At 35.8% G+C, this 19,918-nt stretch overlaps 1 protein-coding gene across 1 annotated transcript in view; it reads right to left on the bottom strand.

The window, feature by feature from the left end:
• Positions 1-19,918, bottom strand: part of SEMA3E (semaphorin 3E) — a 302,659-nt gene that overhangs the window by 42,747 nt on the left and 239,994 nt on the right. The window contains exons 5-8 of the mRNA XM_006155761.2: positions 14,956-15,049; positions 3,152-3,271; positions 1,394-1,536; positions 147-261 (exon numbers count right to left, since the gene is read on the bottom strand). Coding sequence (XP_006155823.1) covers positions 147-261; positions 1,394-1,536; positions 3,152-3,271; positions 14,956-15,049 — 472 coding nt within the window. The remainder of the gene's footprint in view (positions 1-146; positions 262-1,393; positions 1,537-3,151; positions 3,272-14,955; positions 15,050-19,918) is intronic.

The raw sequence follows: 19,918 nt of genomic DNA, 5'->3' as shown, positions 1-19,918 counted from the left end.
GGTCAAACTAGAAAGAGGAGAAACTTGCCCTATGTGAGACAGAGGTCAAATATGCAGAAAACAAGTTTCCCATGTGTGTTGGAGATAGATTTACAGGAAGGCAGACACATCAAAGAGTAACATTGAATTTATCCAACAATATTTACCCAGTTCATCAAAATATGTATCAATTCCATTCATTCCTGGTACTGAGCAAACCAGTCTTGCCTTGAGGAATGTGCTCCACTTATTGACCAGTATTCTCTGCCCTCCCACATCATTCTATGAAAAACAGGAAGTAGATAAATGGGTACATAAAGGAACTCTCTCGAGAACGGATTTTCAATTATTAAACATGCAGCTGGCAAAAGTTACAGCTTTTTCATTGAATGAAGAAAATTTAGCATACTCCTCAAATGATATCATAAATGGAATTGCCCACAAATGATTTTTAGGTTTGCCCATTAAGCCTTGGAAGTGCACTTTCTCCCTGATGCATTAAATAAATTTTCCAGATATTAAGCAATATTAATAGAGTAGTATCTCCTAAATAAAGTAGTAGATTCTATGAAATGGTCATCTCGATTATTGTTTTATTGATAAATAATCTTCCTATCACAAGAATATAAAAGCATCCATTCCTTCTTCCTTTAGTTAAGAAAACGCACTCCGTGTATGTTAACAATTACATATATACATACATATTTATATATATATATATTTACATATGTAAACCACTTAAATTTATTCCTAAATAACTTTTCAAATGTCAAAGCGATTGACATTTGAAATATTATTGTAATTGTAATATTATTATCGTTCTTCCAATACATGTTGCTAATTTGGTTGTTTTGAATGTTCCTAAACAACCTGTCTGAACACAAAGCAAATTTTAGATTTTTTTCTGTAAAATCAACCATCTGAAGTGTTCAAAAATAGTTGTAAATATATATTTTTTAATTTATACTGTGGACTACAGAAACAAGAAAGATTTTGGTTCAATTTATTTTTAAAATAAAGCTCAAATTTCTATGTGGGTAGACTGTACAGTTTGAGCCCCAGATTTGGAGGGGCTCAAAATATTAAAAGAAGAGAGAAAAAGAGGAGATGGATTGCAGTGTGACCATCCCCCATGGGGGGATGACTTCTCACTTTTCGTTTCTCTCCCTCTCTCTGTCTCTGGTGTGCACATTTTAAAAAATAAAATAGGCAAAAATCATGCAAATTACAAGATTCTTTAAAGATAGCACTTTCATTTCATATGAAGTGTAAAGACTGGTATACTACCAACTTCAGGCAACCCACAGAACAGTAGAAAATATTTTCAAGTAGGAACTACTCTAAACTTATTAGAGGCCTGGCCATATATTGAAAGAGAAGCAAGCTTGATGAGAGAGAGAAAGGCCGTTCTCACCACACAAAGTCGCCCCACTCTGGTGTAAATTGCATGGGCATTATTTTCTGCCTCCAGAGCCTTCTCAGTAAAAAAGAAATATACTTTGTTGTCATCGCGGTCTTCATTGTCAGGAATCATATACGAACCTACAAATTTTGGTTCTATGGAGGTAAAAATTAGAAGAAAGAAAGAAATATTATGACAAAATGATAGATTATTCTAATAAATTATACTTCTCCTGAGTGTTGTTTGAACTCTCATCACTCTATGAGGAAATAAAATATTTTCTTTGAAATTTTTTACTCAACACTAACAATCAATAGATATCTTCAGTTTATTTATAAACCAATAGACTTTTTAGAAACATTAAAGTAATATTTAATTAGAAAATAAGAGTCAGAGAGAAAAAAAATTTTGAACAACATACACTGCAAAATTAAAATATATTCAAAAGACAAATTCAAGGCACCATAAAGATAATTTCTATTATTATCCTTCAATTGTATATAAAAATTGAACATAAGTAATATATTAAAGTAAAGATGGTTTATCATGACTTCCTTTTAATTTTGCAGTTCTCTACAGTCTGGCTGATAGAACACTTTAGTTTGAAAGTGGATAATTTATTTTACGTTTTCAAGTGTGTAGTACAAGAAATCTGAACAAGTAAACTTAGACTGATACAGTATGTGAAATAGTACTATTTTAATGAGAACGTGCCCCCTATAATGACTATGCATTTTACATCTTAATAAAAACAATGAAAATTATCATTATAAAATGATGTTTTAGCACCTAGATATACCAATATGCAAAATATAAAAATTCTATGAATTCTATGTGAATAAATGCTAGTGACTTCCCTCATTTTATTTGTCTCTAATACACAATGTGGCCCTATTAATAGATGTGATGCAAAACAATCAATTCCTCAAGAATGACAACAAATGATGAGATTAGATAAACATCTAATTGGATGATGGGTTTTTTGGTCTTCCTATATTTGCTTTGTCTTCTTCATTTAATTCATGATTTCTAAGTATTTTTTATTATTATTTTTTAAAGTTTTACCATAGGATGTGTGCACTTGCCAGAGAGAGACAGAGAGAGGGGAAGTGAGAAATCAACTCACCGGGAGAGATGGGTTCACCACAATCCTTTCTCCTCCACTTTTCTCTCAGGATTTTGGGCACACATGCACATGCACCCCACGTAATTTTCTTTTTCTTTTTCTTTTAGAGAGATATTTTGCTATTGGGTATACGAGCTTACCAAAGAGACAGAGAGATAGAAAGAGAGAAATCATTCCCCGGGGGGGATGGCCATGCCACAATCCCTTCTCCTCCATTCTCCTCTCGGGATCTTGGGCACGTGTGCACACACACCTGGCATGAGTTTTAAGTCGCCAGGTCCAGGACTCAAACTGCAGTTGACTATGTGGGAGTCCAGCATTGTAACCATTACACCATCTGCTGGCCCCATCCTCACCTAATTTTCAATCCATCAGGTCTAGGACTTGAACCATAGTCGATCCTGTGGGAATCCAGCACCTTAACTGCCATGTCATCTGCTGACCCATAAATTGGTTTTATAATTATCCAGTCACTTTTATATAAGACAACATGTACATATTATAATTCAATATTATTAGTAAAAACATCCTGAAATTTATAGAAACCATACACTATATTTACAGTTATTATTACCAAGAAGGCAAAATCTTTTACAAATTGTAGATGTGTTCTAATGCGCATACTCTTTTCTCCTCAATACTACCTTTCAGCAGGCGCTCGTCGTCATGCTCAGTGCGAATGTGGGTCAGGCGCCCCAGGCTCCGGAAGATGGCAGCATCTCTGCCCCAGTAGTCACTGTAGAGCCCAGCAAACAACTCACTGCCTACCGGGAAGCATCAGAGAAAATGAATCGGTGCTTGTTTCTGGATCTGAAGACCAGGTATCGACTAAAATTACATTAAACCCATCCAGACTTAATAATGTATTATGACATGATGACTTTTTGTTAAGGGCATAGACAGTATATTTAGACTGCAAGAGTTTGAATGCTGACTCTGACGCTTCCTAGTGATGTGAACCTGGGGGATTAATAACCTCTCTTTGCATCAATTTATTGGCATATGAGAAAAGGAATAGCATTCAATAGCAGGGTTGTTGAGAAAAGAAGAGCTGGTAAATAGTAAGAGCTCCACGAGTTTTTGGCAAATCACTTATTTTCATCTTATTTTACTAAACATCTTCTAACTTTCATATCATTATGGTTTTGATATTTTTTATTACAGGTATTACATGTGAGTTGATTAATGCAAATCCTTGTAATAAGAAACTGCCATCATTAATATGATTTTAGTGTGGGAACCATTAGTCTGACAGAGGTGTGTATAATCCAATCGGTTGTCATGTAATTTATGATTTGGTGGCTCAGCCAGATAGGAAGGATATAAAAAAGCTCAAAAGTTAATCAGGCAGTCAACAGACCACAGAACAGAGTTGGCTGTGATAAATCGTGGAGGCCACAGGCTTAAAACCAGACTGAGGAATTACACGAATATGTGCAGAGTCTCAGGAAATTACAACGTGACTTTGGAGCCCCAAAGAAAGACATTAAAATAGCTTAAGAAAATGGAAAACAAAACAAAGCAAATTCAACACTTTTTAAACAAATAGAAAATTTAAGGGCATAACTTGAACCCCAGAAATAACAGAACTTCACAATCATAGGTATTTGGAAATCTCTTTCCTCGAAATGACAGCAAAATGCGAACAGCATGTCATGAGTGGTACCATGAAGATTGTTCTAGCCATACCCAGCTCAGGTATCCAGTCTCAGGCAAAAATCTGACCAAGAAGCAAATGATAATAGCAGATCACTGGTAACACTACCTTTAATTTAGGGTAGTAAAATTGTTTTTTTAATGAATGACATTGTAACTCTGCTCAGGACTAAACATAAATACAGGGGGTGATAATATTATAAAGGCTTTTATGCTAAATTTGGAATGTATAAGGCTTTTATGTTAAATTTGGAATGTATACATATGTGTCCACCTCATGTTTAAGAGAATGGCAATATTGTGACCCTGTTGATAGCTCTGAATCAGTGTCTCTCTGACTTTTTCTGTCACTTATGGAATTAATAAATATTAAAATAATTATTAAAGCGATGTCTTTAAAACTTTTTTTTTTTTTTTACATTTTTTCCATATGCTCCCTGGAGAAAAAGGAAGAGAGGAATAAAGAGTAAGTGAGAAAGCGTCCCCACTGGGCCTGGTCATGCTGCAATTCCTTCTCCATTTCTCCCTCTTTTCAGGAATTTGGTCACTCATACGCATCCACCCTGCGTGTTTATCAAGCAGCCAGCTCTGAGACCGAGACTGTGTGGATAACCATGTGGGTTCCAGCTGCCTTAACCACTAGTTACAGTCTGGCCTTAAACTCTTTACAGCTTGAAGGTCAGCCAGCCCCCTAACACAGGGGTTAATAACTGTGTGTAGGGAGTTGAATCCCACATGACTGATACATTGATAAGTTCATAGTCCAGCCCCAGTGGTTTGAAAACCATGCTGAGGGTATGTGCCTGTCTGTCCCAAATCCTGACAGGATGGAGAAATGGAGGAAAAGGGGGTGCGATCAGGCCACCCCCACTGGGGGGTGCTTTCTTTCTCTTTCTCTTTCTCTTTCAGTCTCTGTCCTTCTCTCTGCAGAGTGCGAGCCCTCTGGCAATTAAAACAAACTTGAATAGATTAAAATATTTGTATGACTTAAACTTTGTGAAACAAATCAACTCAGTTAAATATAGTGTGATTTTTAAAAACGTTTATTTTCTATTAATTTGTTAAAAAATTGAAGAGAATTGCTATTTTCATACCAGATTTAGAACAGAATAATATATAATTGAATGCAAGGTTTAAAAAAATAAATTATTGGAAGTGTTGCTATAATCAGCTATTTTTCATTTTAAAAACATAAGTAATTCTGAATAGTTCTTTCTGTTCACAAAATCCAATATGGATGCTTAAAACTCTATAAGATTTAAATAAATCAAACCCAAGTTTCCTACAAAGGAATTCACTTTTAAACCATATACGAAAGTATGAAAGAAAGAGGGAAAATCAAACGTGGAAGACAATTAACAATTGGTGAGTCAAGGTAGACTGTATATACTTGTCAATTTTACTCTTCTGTCAATTTGTCTTGCATTTGAAAAAAAATTAAGGTAACAAGTTAAAAAAGAGATAAAATTGTTGAATGCATCTCATAGATTCGACTTATACTATGTGAGAAGTGTGAAGATAAAAAAGGCAAACATGAAAAACAAAAGATGTTTATATCTTAAGAACATACATTGGCAGAGAAAAGTTGTGGCAGGACCTTGTTTAATATGTTATGTCCTTTGGTCAGAGCAGGGAAGGAGCAACATAATTTATAGAAAGTCATTAGTGTAGAAGTTTTATATCTACACATGGAGAAAAAGTATTTTCAGACATAGTGTACTTTGGGGTTAGGGATATGGACGGTTACCTGGATTCAGTCTGCTTTATTGAACATAGATAAAAAGAGACTTACACTTAATTAATGAAAAGGACTTGAAAGTCATCAACTGTGTGCCATACACAACCAAGTTAACCCTTAAAAGAATTAGTTGAACAATTAAAACATTTGTGAGCAGGTTTTTTAAAAATTATTTTTAAATTATCTTACTTAAATGATAGTTCCCATGTCAATAATTTTAAATTTTGTAAAATTATTCTAAAACAGACTAGATTTTTTAAAATCCTATTTTATTAAGTTTTTAATATTTAATTTCTTAAAATCTTTGGCTACTTTGACATATGGAGATCTCTTTATTATGAAAGTATAATGTTGATATTAGCACACATTGATTTTACTCTATTTACCCCAATTTGGAGCATTATTTCAAAGCTCTACTTGTTTGGGTTATAAAATTAACCAGCAAGTACCCCTTTGAGCCACTAGATGGTACCCTATGATACCAAATAACATGCAGAGCAGGTTCTCTGCAGAAAAGATAATACAGTTTCAGTTTTACTCAATTTCCTTTTTTGTATACAAAGAAAAGAAAGTAGTTTGTGAACTATATAAACAACATAATATAAACTCTAAAAATTAAAAGAAGCTAGACAGGTGCTAAAACAATACAAGTTAAATAAGCTAAATCAAATGTGATTCTGTAGAAAATGTTAGCTTTTCCTCAGAAGGGAAAGATTCTTTTTTCATATCTTATTATTAAGATAAATGAAAAAATAAATTATTAGTCATACATAATAATTATATTTGGCAAATTCATTTTCTAAAAAAATTAGGATAAATGTTAACGCATAACTGAAAAATAATATGGCTTTAGATACAGTATTAATTAATAGTAATTAAAGCAAAAATACTCAGCATCGTTATAATAATTGATTCTTTTTAGTACACGGTTTCTATTTGGAAAATTTACTTTGAATTTATAACTATTATGAGAGAAAATTTGTGACTTTCTATTTTGGTATTATACAGAATACAAAATATCATCTGGTTAACTCATACTTTCATAGACTACAAAGAGTGCCATGTAAAGAGTTAATATGTTTTGGGACCAGCAGTTGGCGTAATGGCTATGTTGCTGGACTCCTATGTATTCAACCATGATTCGAGTCCCGGGCCCGGTAGCTTAAACTCACGCTGGGTACGTGTGTGTGTGTGTCCAAGATCCCGAGAGGAGAATGGAGGAGAAGGGATTGTGACGTGGCCATTCCCCCCAGGGGGGTGATTTATTGCTTTCTATTTCTCTGTCTCTCTCTGTCTTTCTGGCAAGTGCATGTGCCCTATAGCAAAAACCTCTCAAAAACAAAACAAAAAAAAAAAGAGTAAAATATGTTTTAAGGTTTCAGTAACAGAGAAAAACTGTCTAATGACTTAATGTTCTACATATTTGGGGACATGATTTTTAATAAATATATCATCTTAGCCATAAATACAATTAGTATCTACTGTATTTTTATATTCCCTACATAAATAACCCATTGGATTTTTTTTTTTTTTGAGAGGTTTTTGCTATAGGGTACATGTGCTTGCCAGAAAGACAGAGAGAGATAGAGAGACAGAAAACAAGAAATTAACCCTCCTCCCCTGGGGGGATGGCTATGCCACAATCCCTTCTCCTCCATTCTCTTCTTGGGATCTCAGGCACACACGCACATGTGCTTGGTGTGAGTTTAAGCCACTGGGTCTGGGACTCGAACTGCAGTTGACTACACGGAAGTCCAGCGACATAGCCATTCTGCCCACTGCTGGTCCCAACCCACTGGATTTTTAGATAGTATTTTTGTTTTTATTGCACCGCCTTTTGAAGGTAATTGATATAATGTTTACTTAAAGTGGTCATGAATGTTACAATTTTAAAATAAAGCCCAGAGTGGCAGGTAGTTGAGGAGGTGAGGGTAATTAAATGTCCTGACCAACAATGGTCTCTATGTACACATAAAAGATCAGTGGCAATAGTTCTACAGTGGGAATCTGACAAAGTCCCAGCTTCCAAACTTTTGTTTAACCAAGGCAAAAGTGTTTCATATCTTAGGGGCTTAGTGACATGATGAAGCAGAGAGCTCCCCATGTGATTTCCTATACCGCCAAGCTTTTCCCTTCTCTCTACTCTATTGCCTTGAGCTCTGCACCTTCCTTCCCACCGCACCTCGCACTTGCCAGACTATGGTCCAGTTAGTCCTGAAGATTTCTCTAACCAAACTTGTTGGTTTAGTGGCTCTTGGTACCATACAGCCTCTACCTATTTCTGGCATTACTGCTCATCCTACCGTATTTTAATCAATTCCTTATGTGTTTGACTTTATGCCTTATTAATGTCTGGAATAAGGAGGAATAAATATTTGCTGAATCAATAAATGGCTTAAAAGCTAACAATTAAATATGCCTAAAGCCCTTTCAGGTGATAAAAATGCTATAAAGTGCAATAGAAAATGATCAAGATAATGTTCTAATTCTTAAAAGACTTCTTCAGGGAGGAAATAGCCAAAAAAAGAGAAAGCTATTAAGCTTTTAAATGAATAACAGAACTTTGAGATTCGTTCATCAAGGATCTCATGTTATTTGATCATTTCAGTTTATTAATATAGGGATTATTTTTTCTAGCATCTGTCCCCATAGTTTTAGCCTAAAAGACACTATATTGTTATTAAATGACTGATTTTATTCAACCTTTTGTATGAAAGAAAATAAGACAATCATTAAACTCTTGGCAATGTGCAGAAACATATGCTTTGCAATAATGCTAAGTTCATGTGTAATTAAAGTACATATATGTGTAACCCTTTTTTACAATACAAACACTAATAGATATTATAATTAGGTATATTCCACTGCCTTAATATTTTATGAAAGTTACCATGCACTGTTTTCATGCACTGTTTACCATATACTGTTTACCATGCACTGTTTATTATCTATTTGCGTTTTTCCCACCATGTTGGATTTGTAGAATTTAATTATCTAGAATAACATATTCACAGTAGTTTTTCATGACTTTTTATAATTTCACTCAAGCATTTATCTTATTTATGTTGTTAAGGCATATTCTACAAATGGAAATAATACAAAACACATTTGCCTCATGGAACAGCACATGGGTAAATACTGATTCCGTTATCTCACATTATAACAATTGTAGAGTTTTGTTAGAAAATTATTCTATATTGGATGGATCCTTTTTCAGAATGACTACAAGGTTTGAAATTGCAAAAGACACAAAATGCACTTAATGAAGATGGTTGAGAATATTCCATTTTTTTTTCCAGCATCCCAACTTACACTCACACATTGCAGAACCTATGAATTTATAAGGTATTTAATTGCTGTATGGACTTTTTGTTTTGGAAAATGACTAGCACTAGCTATCAATGTTAAAAGACAGTGATTTGAGTCACTACAGAAAAGAAAAATATGACTAGTGATATTGATATGATCATGGTCAAACCATAGATTCTTTTTTTTTTTTTTCCCAGAGGTTTGCTTAGAGTGTGTGTACATGCTGGAGAAAGAGAGAGACAGAGACAGTGAGAGGGAAAGTGAGAAATCCCCCCCTTCATCCCCAGTGGGGATGACCAAGCCACAATCCTTCCTCTTCCATCTTCCTCTTGGGCTCTTGGGTACACACTCACATAAGTCTGGTGTGATTTTGAAGCCACTGGGTCCTGGACTTGAACCATGGTTGGTCATGTGGGAGTCCAGTGATGTAACCGCTGTGCCATCTGCTGGCCCTAAACCATAGATTCTTAAAAGAGAAACTCAGTGGAACAGTGGAGACAGAGTTTTTCTTTTTTTTCCTCCATTCTTTTACTGTATTTGAATTTGTTTTTCTATTTCATTTTGAACAGACTATAAGCAAAGTGTTCAAATAGCTCCTCAGAGACTAACAGGCATGTCCTGAAAGTACAGTAAGCCTATGGATAATGGGCATTCCGCCAGATGTCAACGCGCAACAGTCTTGCATGAAAAATTATAGATACTCTTTGGGGACAGAATCACAGTAAGGAAATAACTTGCGTCTAAGTTTCTGGATTGTTGGGGTGAATTCAAGAAATGAGTCAGTACATTCACTTGTTTCATATGTAAAAGTTATAATTGAGACATATATTTTATCTTTATTCTTCATTTATTTTTCTCATAAATACTACTGCTTTGTGCCAGGAATATGTATTCATAACTCTGCCCTAAATATAAATATAGCTAATGGAAAAGAAATGATGATTAATTTACAAATATTATTAAGAAACTGAAATACTTCCTTACATTTTCTTTAAATGTAGTTCAACTTTCTTGTAATCAGCATTTTTTTTCTTTGGCTTTTTTTTTTCCTCTTACTTATTTTTAAATTTATTTACATATATGTATATGAGGTAAAACAGATGCCTGAATGTTTGGGTATACATAATACTAGTGGTATCTAGTATTACTAGTATATTATTCTCATTTTTGGTGGTTATTTTCTCAGTCTTTTTGGTGAACTTTTATAGGTCAGAGCTTCTGTCTTCTACATCTGAGATTCGCTCTTCTGCATGATTTAATCTATGTTTGATACTTTCAAGGGAGGTTTTGATTTTCTATATTACAGCCTTCATCTCTAACAGTTCTGTGTGACTCTTTTCTATGGTGTATATTTCCTCTTTGAGATGGTAGAACTTTCTCACCTACTGGAACTCATTGTGTCTTTTCTCCTGCATTTTCTGGAGTTCGTAGTTGTGTTTCTCTTGCATGTCTGTTATCTTTGTCCCTATGAATATCCTAAATTGTTTATCTGACATTTCCATGAGTTCCATTGTACTCTCTGTGGATGATGGACTATTCTTTCCCTTTGGGGGAGAGACAGCGTCTTGATTTCCCGTATTTCTTGTGCCTCTGCGGTGGTTTCTGATCATCTGATGGATTATACATTGCTTCCTACCTTCTTGAACTAATTCTGGCTTTTTGCTGGGTGTTGGGCCAGAAGGAGAGGGTTAGGGCAGAGGCTTTCCAGTTAAAGGGGCAGGACTTGGCCCACCTCAGATACACACGGATTCTAGCTTTTTGCTCTGTGTTCAGCCAGAAGGAGACAGCATTGACCTTTAAATTCACATAATTTTTGATAGAATATAAATTTTAAAAAGTGTCATTATGGAAAAATATTTAGAAGAAAAATTTCAGTGGCTGTAAATATCTTATTAGTGGATCTGTATTATAAAATTAGTAAGCCTTTCACATAAGATTTGTCCCTACAAAATCCCAATGACAAAGTTAACACTTTCAATGTGATGTATCAAAAGATACCTGACAAATCAGAGTAGTTTTCCTCCCCAAACCAATAACACCTTAGCATACCTTAGACACCTGAGGCATGGTAGGATTAAATTGTACCTGCAGCTGGTAATACAATCTATTTTTTTTTTAAATTTTATTTTTTCAGAGACATTTTTGCTATAGGGTGCATGTGCTCACCAGAAAGACAGAGAGAGACAGAGAGACAGAAAGCAAGAAATCCCCCCTCCCTCGGGGGGATGGCCATGTCACAATCCCTTTTCCTTCATTCTCCTCTTGGGATCTTGAGCACGCACACACACATGCCCGGTGTGAATTTTGGTCACCGGGTCCAGGATTCGAACTGCTATTGACTACATGGGAGTCCAGTGACATAGCCATTATGCCATCTGCTGGTCCCTGGTAATACAATTTATGGGTCAGAGTAAAATGTATGTATTTTCAAAAAATGCTAATAGGATTGAGAGGAGAAAACATAAGGGATCCAAATATGACATCAAACTCAATAACAAAGAATCAGCTGAAATGTTTTCTTCTGGACCAACATGATTTATGACACAAAGAAAGTAGTTCCTGGATTTTGATTTGGCCAGTCACCAAACTTAATAATTTAATGGCAAGGCAAGGTAAGTATGACGTATCTTTGGATGAGTTGAAGGATACAGATAAGTAATACAGCCACTCATTTTACAGAAAATTCATTGTTTCAACAATCCACTTAAAAAATGACATTGTGTTGGGAACCAGCAGTTAGCGTAATGGCTATGTCGCTGGACTCCCAAGTAGTCGACCGCGGTTGGCGTCCAGGACCCGGTGGCTTAAAACCCACGCTGGCCACGTGTGCATGCGTGCACAAGATCCCGAGAGGAGAATGGAGGAGAAGGGATTGCGGCATGGCCATCTTCTCTGGGGGTTGATTTCTCGCTTTCTGTCTGTCTGTCTCTGTCTGTCTGGCGAGCGCACGCACCCTATAGTGAAAAACCTCTCAAAAATAAAAAATAAAAAAAATTAAAAAAATTTAAAAAAATTAAAAAAAAATAAGATTGTGAGACCTTGTTTCTTCAGTTTAAAATCTTTTAAAATACAGTATGAGCACTCACACTGAGGAATAACTCGGCTAAACCCACAGAAATATTACACCTGAGATATGCCAGCAAATCAAATTATGTCACTAAAAAATCAGCATGTGAAAAGGAAGTGTAATTATTCAATTGTTGGAAAGTCATGACACATTTACATAGACAAACATAGGAAAAAATATGTCATGACTTTCACAACAACCTAATAATGTGATTTCACTTCAATTGGTTTCCGAACATCATACATCATACATCTACATCATAGCTCAAGAAGGAGCTTGTTTACTCTTGAAATCCTTTTTTGCATAGAATTATTGTAAGTCATTAAATTATATTTCTAAATTAGATTATAAATTTAATAATAATGTATTTGTTAACTTGTCTTTTACCTATCAAGTAATCATTAGTATATATGTAGTAGCAATCTTTGCTTCAGGTGATCTTAAGTCCACTAAATTTAAGTTAACTGAAATTAAAATTGTATGTAAAGTTTAAAATGATATAGGAAGTTCTCTGATGTACAAGCACTTTTTTTCTTTGATGCCTTGTAACTTTATGAACACTGCTGTCAATTTCAGTGTTTTATTAAATTTGTCTTTATGAGAACAAGCATTAAACATGTGACATATAATTAACAAAGAGAGAAGCAATGTCCTAAAGACGGCCTTTTTTATTGTTGTTGCTGGGGCCTTATCTTAACCCATCAGCACTGAACATGTGTGGACATAAAATACCACATTAATACATTCTTTCCCTGTTGGAGTAAGCTGCACTGAGCTTGCCAAATTCCACTTCAGGTAGCTCCATTTTTTCAGCCTACATTCCTACTGCTTTTTCAATTGGGTGAATTATTTTTACTTCCCCTGTTTTAAAGACTTTCTGGCTCACATAGGTTATCAGGTTTCCATCCCAGTGGCCACTGCATTTCCACAGAGAGTGAATGATCTCTCCAAGGTGCTTTGGGATGAAAGCGAGTGGATACATATGAAGAATTAATATTTTTATTTCTTCTCTTTGGAGGGATTATTCTATAACTTTTGTGTTTGGATTGGAGGGCTTTTTTCTTTTGACTTCTCTTCTGAATAAGGGAAACAGCCACCCAGATGGCAAGCACTTCACATTTCAGCATGGTATAATTCGATTCGAAGTTCAGTGAAACTCACTTGGAATGTCCCTCCAGTAATATCTCCCCTCTTAAAAATTTCAGTTTTAAATTCCTAGTTTTATGCATAAACAAACTACAGGGAGGCTGAGTGATGAGTGACAAAGTGGATATAGAAATTACTTTCAACCACTTAAATGAAATGTTAAAAATGATTGATCTTCTCTTCTAATATTCTTATGATTCCACTGTAGAAGTAGTGTATGCCATGTATTTTTTACCTCCTAATATTCTTTATATTATTCTTAGAAATAATGTTCTGAAATGTATTTTTTGTTTTTATTTAGAAACCTCCGTGAATATACCATTTAGTCAGTATTTACAGGTGACCTCTTCTGTAGAAGATATAACTTGGTGAAAATAAATAAATAGATAAATAAATAAATAAATAAATAAATAAATAAATAGAGTTGTGCGCTCTTGAATTTTATACTTAGGAACCTACCATCTGTCTGGACCAATACAGTGCTGACTAGTGTGCCCATTTTCAACCCCGGATGGTATAGAAGAGAAAGGAAACATACTTTGTGGTGTCTCAAGTGAGGTTTTCGGGTATGTAATCTGATTAAATTGAATCAAATTGAAATCTAGATAAGATACCGTCAACCTATTCCAGTATTCCAATGTGTACATTTAGTGATAGATTGAGTGGCTCAACTTCTATGATTTACATTCTAGATTATTAGGAATTTAGATAAATATCTTTGGAGTTCTCAATAGAGAGAACTTTTTGCTGAATTATATTCTTAATAGAGAAAGGTACCGAAGAAAGGAATTTTAAATGTTCCTTAAGTTCAAAGAGTAATCAAAACATAAAAATTAACACATGTTAAAATTTTAAAATTGTTTAGCTTCTTTTCTTTCTTCTTTTTTTTTTTAATTTGCTATAGGGCAAGTATGCTTATCAATGAGAGATATGAGATAGAAAATTTGAGAAAGCGCTCCCTGGAGAGATGGCCATGTTGCAGTTCTTTTTTCTCCATTCTCTTCTTGGGATTCCTGGGCACGTGTGCGTGCGTGCACACACATACACACACACACACACACACACACACACACACACACACACCCCTGTGCCTGGCATGTTTTCTAAGCAGGTGGGTCTAGGATTTAAACCACTCAGTTGACCATATGGGTTCTAGCCACCTTAACCACCATGCCATTGGCTGTTCCAGTAGTTTAGTTTCTTTAGGTAAATGTTTACAAAGTATTCATTTAATTATGTTTTGTGAACAGTAAAGAGCCCTATTCAAAATGTTTCATATCAGGTATTAAGTGATTTTTGTTTTTTAATTTTCAGAATGAGACACACACATTTCATAGCATCAGCACTTAATTTAGAGTCAAATTGTTCAAGTTAGCATGGCTTGAAATTTAATATCATTGCTCCCAGCACCAGTAAATAAATATGAAAAGGCAAACTATATTTTATAATGTGGAATGAAGGTAATTGAAGTTAAAAAATATATTCTAAAATCATTTTGACTACCGCCTGATGTCTGCGGAAATGATAATTACCAATCAAAGTGGAGATGAAGGAGGAGCTGGGGTCAAAAGGACACCTGCCTCTTCCTCTCTCATTTCTGTGTGATTCCAGGTGAAAGAGAGGCTCCTGAAAGAAAACCAGAAAAGTCACTGTGAATACGCCAATTTTAACGAGAATTTAGTTGCTTAGATAAAACATTATCTTGATTATGTATAAAATATGTATGCTAAATAGGCACGAATAACTTCAACTTATCTCAAAGAATAAACAGTGCTATACACACACACATAGGTTTTACAGACCTGTATGAGTTCTCTTACACCTCTCAAAGAATATGGTGATGAAATAAATTATCAGCTTTTATCACTTGATCAGACAGTATTAGTTATTCAGAGATGTGTCAGTGCAATATTCTAAAGACACTGGGACTTGCTGAAAAATGGTTATTGAAAAAGAGGTTCTTCAATAAAAATAGAATTGGGCTTTTATTTTATAACTGCTATTACTGGTTTTTAAAAATAGTTTTAAAATGAATAGTGATTGGGAACCAGTAGTTGGTGTAATGGCTATGTTGCTGGACTCCCACGTGGTTGATTGCGGTTCGCGTCCCGGACCCGGTGGCTTAAAACTCATGCTGGGCACATGTGCGTGCGTGCCCAAGATCCCAAGAGGAGAATGGAGGAGAAGGGATTGCGGCGTGACCATCCCCCCTGGGGGGTAATTTCTACTTTCTGTCTCTATGTCTCTCTCTGTCTGTCTGGCAAGCGTACGCGCCCTATAGCAAAAACTTCTCCAAAAAAAAAAAAAGAAGTAAAATAAATAGTGATTAAATTTATTATCAATAATTTAGGATAGCTATTTTAAATTCTTTGTGTTCTTCATCACTAATTCTTTGTATAAACATCCAATATTTAATCATTTAAAGATGGTTAAAGTGGAATGATTATAATATTTATAAATCCCATATTATGTACACTGTTTCAATTTCAATATCCTACTCCACGCAAATGAAATATACATATTAATCTGAAAAGTACTACTACATTGGCTTCTATTTTTAACACATAACTATAGAACTTTAAATTAATATTGTTAATCTCTAGTAGATGTGCTACCAACAGCTTAGGTGAAAGAAACTAGTTTAGAAAAGTAACAATAAAAATCAGTATTAGAAATTTTGTAGGAAAAAAAATTTGCTATAGAACATTGCTGAAACTACCCACTGTGACATCTGTGAGCAATCTTGCCTGTTTGCCTGTCTGTGAATCATAAAATATATATTATTTTATACCAACAACCTGAGCTGCATTTGAGAGGCGAGGGTACTTCTCTTGGGCTTGACCTTGACTTTGCTAGTCATTACATTCACTCCAGGTTTTCTGTTCTTTGTCTTACCATTCATATTAACATATATTCTTCTTTCTCTTTCTATTTTATCCTAACATCATCATTTTATCCTGCCTTTTTATGTTTTTTTTTTAAAATTTTATTATTGTTTTATTTTATACATTCAATCACTGTACATCACTACAGTTTGTAAAATAAATTTACCCAACATGAGTACACTTTACACCAGTCCAGTTGAAGATATCACACACCTTATCATCAACATACAATCTATATTTCTATATCCCTCAAATGTCTTGCCTCTTTTATGAAAACTGTGAGAAAATCCTCTTTTTAACACATCAATCTTGGTTGACAACGAGTATAGAATTCCCAATGAATGAAATATAAACAAGTTCAAGAGGTAATTTCTATGGAGATGATATAAGTATATAACTCAAGGTTATATAACAAGGAGTTAGAGATCAATTCAAGATGTACCGGGACCAGTAGTTAGTGTAATGGATATGTCGCTGAACTCCCATGTAGTCGACTACAGTTCGAATCCCAGGCCCAGTGGCTTAAACTCACGTGGGGAGCCTGTGCCCAAGATCCTGAAAGGAGAATGGAGGAGAAGGAATTGCGGCGTGGCCATCCCTCCTGGGGGGTGATTTCTCACTTTCTCTCTCTCTGTCTTCTTCCTGGTGAGCGCACGCGCCCTATAGCAAAAACCTCTCCAAAAAAAGAAGAAAAAAAATTTGCATTGTTTTTAGCCACTAATGTAGTGGCTAAAATGTAGTACTTAATGATAGCAGCCACAGAAACTGTACAGGTTAATGAGAATATTGATCCCTGTCTAAATTTTTTCATCGTTTCAAATGCCTGCTCCCTCTCTCCCCACACTCTAAAGACCAGGAGACAATGTTACTTCCCCATGCACACATACAAATTCCATACTATGATATTGTGAAGTACCTTTTCAATTCCCCTGCCACCCACCTATGCAATCTTTCACATGTATCACTACAGTTTGTAAAATAAATTTACCCAACATGAGTACACTTTACACCAGTCCAGTTGAAGATATCACACACCTTATCATCAACATACAATCTATATTTCTATATCCCTCAAATGTCTTGCCTCTTTTATGAAAACTGTGAGAAAATCCTCTTTTTAACACATCAATCTTGGTTGACAACGAGTATAGAATTCCCAATGAATGAAATATAAACAAGTTCAAGAGGTAATTTCTATGGAGATGATATAAGTATATAACTCAAGGTTATATAACAAGGAGTTAGAGATCAATTCAAGATGTACCGGGACCAGCAGTTAGTGTAATGGATATGTCGCTGAACTCCCATGTAGTCGACTACAGTTCGAATCCCAGGCCCAGTGGCTTAAACTCACGTGGGGAGCCTGTGCCCAAGATCCTGAAAGGAGAATGGAGGAGAAGGAATTGCGGCGTGGCCATCCCTCCTGGGGGGTGATTTCTCACTTTCTCTCTCTCTGTCTTCTTCCTGGTGAGCGCACGCGCCCTATAGCAAAAACCTCTCCAAAAAAAGAAGAAAAAAAATTTGCATTGTTTTTAGCCACTAATGTAGTGGCTAAAATGTAGTACTTAATGATAGCAGCCACAGAAACTGTACAGGTTAATGAGAATATTGATCCCTGTCTAAATTTTTTCATCGTTTCAAATGCCTGCTCCCTCTCTCCCCACACTCTAAAGACCAGGAGACAATGTTACTTCCCCATGCACACATACAAATTCCATACTATGATATTGTGAAGTACCTTTTCAATTCCCCTGCCACCCACCTATGCAATCTTTCACATGTCTTCCATGCCGTCACCCATAGATGCCTGTATCTTCTACCCTCTCAATCAATGCTTCGCAGGGTTCTTCCACACCCTAACTCCACCCTTCTGCCAGATCATTTCCATGTCTACGTGTCCTTTCCATAACCAACCTGATGGTTCTTGTCTTTTCAGTGGTGTGATTTTCAGGGCCACCACCCTTCAGCCACATGCCAGTGTCACACCATGGACTTCATCTTGTGCAACACCTGAAAGTTCCGTTGACGCATGAGAGCCTCTCACCTTCCAGCCCCTCCACATGATTATTCAGGTTGCTATTTATGTTCTGTACCCTCAATCAAGTCTCGGTGTCAGGAATTTTTTTTTTTCTTCAAAAAACAATGATCCCTTCCCTTCTTCTCCCTCTGAGTCAGCCCTCGTCTCCTTTGTTCATCATTTCCTCATCCATGTGTGTGCAGCTTTCCCTTCTGAATGCTAGGTTACTGATAAGTGCTACAGAAACCATTCAGAAATATAAAGCATTCACCGACAATTAGTGATTTCAACTCAGCCCTCAACATTGCCAAATAATTTATGTGTCTCTGGTTCTATTCCCTTATAAATTCTTTTGGGGCAGCTCTTTCCTCCTTCAAACTAATTTATGACTTCTCTGATCACACTCAGCAGACAATCTCACACCTTATGTTTAATGGAAAAAATAGCTTTTTATCACTTATGTAACTATTTTAAAAATTCAATGTTTTCTTTATGCCAGGGCATGATCCTAGAACTGGAAACATAATAAATAAAACAAATCCCTAACACTCATTACTCTACTTTCTCATAAAATCACCCCAAATACATCTTTCTCTCCTATTTTTGCTGTTGTTTCCTACAGTGTTGGACGCTGTGGCCTGCTCCTTGGCACTTATTTATTTCACTCCTTTACCACTTATCACCTTGATTCAACACCAGCCTCCTGAGCAGGCTCTGGGATCTCAGCTATAAATTCTCTACTCTGCTGCCAAAGTGTTCTTTCTGAAATGAAAATGTCTTCTTATCATTCCCTGCTTAAAATCATTTAATGACTTTCCATATCCTCCAAAATAAAGTCTAAAGTCCTCAGGATATGTACATGGACTTTGTGTCTGTTTTCACAGGATCTTGCTATCACAATGCTCCTGCTTTCACCTCCCAGCTGAGACTACTACCATGTGTCTCCAAGCCTGGCTCTGTTGTAGAGAGTCTCTTGCTATGTCACCCAGGCCAACTTCAAACTCGTAATCTTCCTGCCTCAGTCTCTTGGGTCAGGATTACAGGACTGGGGATTGAACCCAGGCTCCCATGTGGCTCAGCCTGCTGAGCACAGTGTCTTAGCAGCACGCTGCTGAGGGTGAGCTCTTGGGTACTTTTCCATTTCTAAAAGGCTGGTCTCCCATTCATGTATCAATCATTATCAATTACTTTCTGGTTTCTGAGTATCTTTTTTGCAGGCTCATTGGTGTGTTTAGAATAATGTCCATATTAAGGTAAAAATTCAGCACAGACCTTATCACTTCCAAGAACCCTAATTTGACCTTTTCATTTGCCCTAATCTTGGTTGTGTTCCCTTTTTGTGTCCTCTCTTGTGATTTTATGAATCTTTTATCCCATTTACTGCTCCATATTGCAATGGTCTGTCTCTCTCTCTCTCTTTTTTTTTTTTTTTTGAGAGGATTTTGCTATAGAGCACATGTGTTCACCAGAAAGGCAGAGAGAGATTTAGAGACAGAAAGTGAGAAATCACCCTCCACGGGGGATGGCCACGTTGCAATCTCTTCTTCTCCATTCTCCTCTCGAGATCTTGGGAGCACACGCACACTTGCCCAT

Source organism: Tupaia chinensis, unplaced genomic scaffold (assembly GCF_000334495.1).
Source record: "Tupaia chinensis unplaced genomic scaffold, TupChi_1.0 Scaffold000466_1, whole genome shotgun sequence".
Classification (NCBI taxonomy): domain Eukaryota; kingdom Metazoa; phylum Chordata; class Mammalia; order Scandentia; family Tupaiidae; genus Tupaia; species Tupaia belangeri.
Note: the sequence above shows the minus strand (reverse complement) of the source record. Positions and strands in the feature narration are given on the sequence as shown.